Raw genomic sequence first — 5,489 nt, forward strand, 5'->3', positions numbered from 1 at the left:
GAACATGCTACGACTGGTCAAGGCAATGTTTCTGTTATCTGATTGACTTGAGTTGACAGTGGGTGGAGTCCACCTCAAGGTTATTATAATTCTGCATTTTTAAATTTGGTAATATTATTTTAACATTTGCTATAAATGTATAAAATAGAGTTAAACAGAATTAACAGAACACTCCCAGAGCGCAGACCAAAGCTAGACATTTTAATGTAAGCTCCATGACACAAATGTAGCGACACAAACTTATAGCATGTTTAGATAGATTAGATGGGGAATAGTAAAAGTAAAAGATTAAATGTGTTTAATCAAAATGAACACAGACAACTCCTGAGTCGAGCTTATTTGCAGGAGTTCACATAAATGTATCCATGTGTATTTATATAGGGTTATATCCTAGTAATATAAATTGATATTAATATACATTAATATGAACGGTCATATTTGAAAGTTTTAGACTGAATTGTGAATGTAATTTGGTAATAATACAGCAATATTGTACTGTAATTTAATATTAGATGCGTCTTTTATTTTAATCATAATATTGTAACTGTCATCTCTTGCTCATATAACACACTCCTGGGACTCAAACCCTCGTCCCACAGCATTTATTTTAGTCAAACTTGCAGTACTGTAATTTATGTAATTTTATTATTATTATTTAAGATGTAATTTCATTTCAGTTAGTTGCTCAGTAATTGTTATTTTTGTTTTCATTTATTTTTATAACATTTTTATTTTGTCAGTTTATGAAAATGTTTTTTGATCAATTGTTTTCGTCTTAGTGTCAGTTTTAGTTTTCCTTTGGTCCACCTGTCTGTGGATTTGTGTGCACGTCTTGACGCTAGAAATGTTTCACAATCCACAGATGTGTGCTGTGATTCACAAATGCACAGAAAGCCATCCATAATTGGATGCCAGGCAGAGTTGTGTTTGCTCTCTCTCAATCCAGTACGTGCACAGTACATTTTCATGTTTCCAACATATATGTCTGAATATATTGGATTAAATATGCACTTTTTAAAGATGTGAATCATATTAGTTTTTTATTTTTTTTTGCAAACAGTAAAGCATGAAACTCGCAATGTCAAAATCTTCGGTTTGATTTCCAGGAAACGCAAGAACTGATCAAATATAAATATGTATCTTGAATGCATGATAAAAGTGTCTGCCAAATGCATAAATATAAATTTCTAATATTATCATATTAGTATCACAATGAAATGACGTGAATTAATTCTCTTGTTTTGTGTCCAGATGCTGCACTAACACAGTAAAAAAAAAAATTAATGTATCTAAAAACATTGCAGCTGTTTCTTCTTGTTTGTTTTTCTCCTTAAATTTTTCTAAAAAAAAATTAAAAAAAGTTTAAGTTCTAAAATTTTTAAAATAACACAGCTAACTGGAAATAAATGATTACAGTTTTTTTCAATTGTTTACACGCAATTTTGAAAACCGGGTTCTTTTTTTCACAATATAAGCACAATTATCCAAACACCACACTCAATTTGCATAATTCCTAGATTGTTTGCAAAATGACACACTTCAGTCAAAACATACACCCTTCAGTCAAAACATATACACATATTTGTGAAAATGCTATTAGTTTTCATTTAACCAACACAGTCCTCAATGATCAGACACTATTGCAGCCAGTTTCACACTGCTGTGATAAATAAAAAACACATTTGTACAAAAACTAATTTTAGGAAATAGCATGTGCTAGATTTTTGGCCACACATTGTTATGTAAGGGATAATTTAGATGGAAAAAAAAAAAAAAAAAAGTGACAAACCCACAACATTCTTCATGATTAGTTTGAGATATAGGGAGAATGTACACAAATTGGCCTACTATAAACTTACCAAGCACTGCACAACACTGATGCTGCAGACTGAATATTTCAAGTATTTATTTCAATACTTACAGTATTTCTTACCATAATCAGTTACAGTAATCAACCAACAATGAAATCAATGAAACAAATAAAATCTGTAGACAAATAAAAATTACTGCATGAAGTACATACACTTTGACTCTGAAGAAAAACTACTGTAAAAGCAACAAGAATACTGTAACTATTCATCATCTCTCCGTCTGGCTGGATCAGGCCATAAGATTTCATCCACATCACAGGCTATGTCTTCATTGGCAAGGCACCGTTGGAAGAATTGCCTCGTGTGACGAATCCACCCCTGCACAGAAGCTGCTTCGATATGATCACAGGCCTGCTCCATGGCCTGAATGAGGGGCAAACGGTCATAGGGCCGCAGGTCGTATACCTTCCACCGCCATGCTGAAAAAAACTCTTCTATTGGATTCAGGAAGGGGGAGTATGGGGGAAGGTATAAGACTTCAAATTCAGGGTGCTCATGGAACCAATTGTGGACCAGAGCAGCCCGATGGAATGAGACATTGTCCCAAACGACAATGTACCGCATCTGGTCCACTTGGTTGAATGCTGTGACAATCTCGTGCAATCTGTCAAGAAATGCAAGTATTAGATTTGCATTATAGGGTCCCAGATTTGCATGGTGGTGGAGGACCCCATTTTGTGTAATAGCAGCGCAAAGGGTGATGTTACCCCCTCGCTGCCCTGGCACATTGGTGATTGCCCTGTGTCCAATTACATTTCTCCCTCTTCTTCTTGTTTTCGCAAGGTTAAATCCAGCCTCATCCACATATATAAATTCATGTTGAATTTCTGCAGCATCCATTTGCAAGACTCTCTGAAACACAGTAAAAGACAATAGGATGTTATTCAATATCTATTGCACAGTATTTTTTTGTGCCAGAACATTATGAGCAGTGCACAATACCACACCATAGTAAGATGAACAATACATACCTCCACATACTCATTGCGCAGATGTTTCACTCTCTCTGAATTTCTGTCAAATGGTACCCGATACAGTTGCTTCATGTATATTTGATTTTTCTTGAGGATTCGACCTAATGTTGACAGAGAGACTCGTTGGATGTTATTGAAAATATGGTCATCATTGATGATATTGGCTTGGATTTCTCGCAGCCTGATACAATTATTGGTCAAAACCATGTTCACAATGGCAGCCTCTTGTGCACGAGTGAACATAGGGCCCCTTCCACCTTGGTGTCCTCGACCCTCAATCCTATGTAAAAAAAAATAAAAATAAAACAAATACACATGCAGCCTACTGTCAAATGTCACAGTAAACAATATTGATGATAAGTACAGCAAGCTTCAGTTTCAATGTACTGTGTGGTTAGCTTACCTGTTTTCTCGATGAAATGTCCGAATTACTGACGCAACAGTATTTCTGCTGAGATTTGGTTGAACTCTTTGTCCAGCTTCCATCAGTGTCAGTCCATGGTTGATAACATGGTCAATAAGTGTTGCACGGATTTCTTGAGTCAAATTTGGTCCTCGTCTTCTTTGTTCAGGTTCTATCAACTCTTCAAGTCCTTCTCTACCTCTTCCTCTACCTAGGCCTCTTCCTCTATCTCCTTCTTCTCCTCTTCCTCTACCTGGGCCTCCTCCTCTACCTCCTTCTCCTCTTCCTCCTTCATCTCCTCTTTGAGCTCCCCCTCTCATTCTCACTCTTCTTCTTCTTCTTTTAGCTCCTTCCATTTTTGTTGAAGACAGGTGAACTCACCTGCTGCCTTTTATAGCACACCTGAGTGCTGCGTTTTCAAATTAGCACATGTGTGCTTCCACACCTGGTGGATGTGATTATCCAATTCGTTCATTAGTGTGGTCATTGGCAATCCGGGGCTTTGTAATGACAAGGAAGTAACCTCACAATCCTTATCTGTGTCTAAGGTGTGAAAATGTGTGTAGAGTTTTACAAATCACTGTGTGTAATGTTTTGCAAAAAGGGTGAAGCAGACATTGTGTGTAATGTTGTGCAAATCTGTGGAGGTGTTTTGCTCATTGGAGTAGAATTTTGCAAATTGTGTGGAAATTTTTATTTTAGTGTGTAAACAATCTTAAAAAACTGTAAGTTTCTCCAACAATGCATCGTACTGCACTGGTGTTCTGGAAACGCAGCACTGAGCATTAAAAATGTCCCAAACCTTCCCAATAAAGGGCACTCACAACTCATAAACTATAATGTCTGGAGTCCAGAGAACTTTGACTGGAAGCCATCACACAGGTCTGGATCCCAAATGAGGAACTCAAGGAAACAGCGCTATAAAGAAACAGGATTGAGCAGGACTGTGGCATGTTCAGGTGATTATTCAAAGTACAACTGATTTGCAACAGTATCTTTGTCGCATGCAAATCCTTTGTCTCAGTATGTGTTAAATAGAAGGAGGCTTCACTGTCGGGGATTTGTTGTGTCATGCTACGCAGCATCCAGAGTAGACAGCATCACTGATTATAATAGCGGAATCTGCTAACTAGCACATTAAAGGCGATTCGCAAAGATTCATAAAAAAACGGTAACGCTTTAGATTACAACCCGAAATGTACCGTGTAATTAAACAGAATTTACAGCGTACTTATTTGTAAATATAGAGTAGGCTACCTCCACAGTACCTACTCGTAGGTGTAAGCGAACAATATGCAACGTTTGGGGAATAAGGTGGAGACGAATTGTTGAATAAAGTCGTTTTTTTTTTTTTCTTTTGCACACAAAAAGTTTTCTCATAGCTTCGTATAATTGCAGTTGAACCACTGATGTCACATGGATTATTTTAATGATGTCCTTGCTACGTTTCTGGACTTGGGAACATTTCAGTTGCGTTGCTGTCTATGCAGTGCGATGAAGAGCTCTCCCCCAGCGCGTCATGTGATCGGCTGTCTGCCGGCTTCTCGAGAGATGGAGACCACGCAGGAGGACTCCAGTGCCCCTGTATCCCAGCTATCCACATCACAGGAAAGGAGGACAGGTGGGGAGGAAGAAGAGGAGGGTGAAGAGAGGGTAGAGAGGAGAGAGACGGATGAGGGCTCCCGAGAGAGGGGAGGAGGAGGGCGGGATGCGTTGGACCCCCCATGCTTATCCTCACTCTCCCCTTTACCTCTTCATCCATCAATCCTGGGAAGAAGGGAAGCACAGAGAGAGCGACTGAACAAGATTCTGCTCGATCTGCTGCACCGGGCGCCCAGCAAGAATGGTAAGAGAAAAAAAAAAATTTATTTAACCAAAAGGCTTTAGTAACATTACATTCCTTCCAACCAAATTAAATTCCTTAAATTAAATAATGTAAAAGCCTCTTTATTGTTGCCTTTATTTTGGGCGTTCAATAACATAAATTATATTTCTTTTTTGTTGCTCCAAGCACAAATACGGAATGCTCTTTTGAAATGAGAAGATTTCTTTGAAAAGGACTAAAAGAATCACTGAAAGTTTCTCAAGTGTTTCACTGAAATATTGAAATTCATTGAATTCATTCATTGAAAATTCACTGAAATATTTAATGCAAACTGTATTAAATTATATCACAGAATTTATTCATTTTTTTCGGGTTCTGGAAAAAATTCTGATTTTTGTAGGGGTAAAAATGTGACC

The 5,489-nt window shown here is 37.6% G+C and overlaps 1 protein-coding gene across 1 annotated transcript; it reads right to left on the reverse strand.

The window, feature by feature from the left end:
• Window positions 1-1,424: 1,424 nt before the first annotated feature.
• On the reverse strand, window positions 1,425-3,511 carry LOC107746645 (uncharacterized). Its single transcript, XM_016560940.1, has 3 exons — window positions 3,249-3,511; window positions 2,843-3,125; window positions 1,425-2,723 (listed from the first exon to the last, which is right to left on the reverse strand). Exons 1-3 carry the CDS (start codon window positions 3,329-3,331, stop codon window positions 2,073-2,075), a joined length of 1,017 nt encoding a protein of 338 aa, XP_016416426.1. The 5' UTR covers window positions 3,332-3,511; the 3' UTR covers window positions 1,425-2,072.
• Between the last annotated feature and the right edge of the window lie 1,978 nt (window positions 3,512-5,489).

The sequence above is a fragment of the Sinocyclocheilus rhinocerous genome, unplaced genomic scaffold (genome assembly GCF_001515625.1).
Source record: "Sinocyclocheilus rhinocerous isolate Xijiao unplaced genomic scaffold, SAMN03320098_v1.1 scaffold2304, whole genome shotgun sequence".
Lineage (NCBI taxonomy): Eukaryota > Metazoa > Chordata > Actinopteri > Cypriniformes > Cyprinidae > Sinocyclocheilus > Sinocyclocheilus rhinocerous.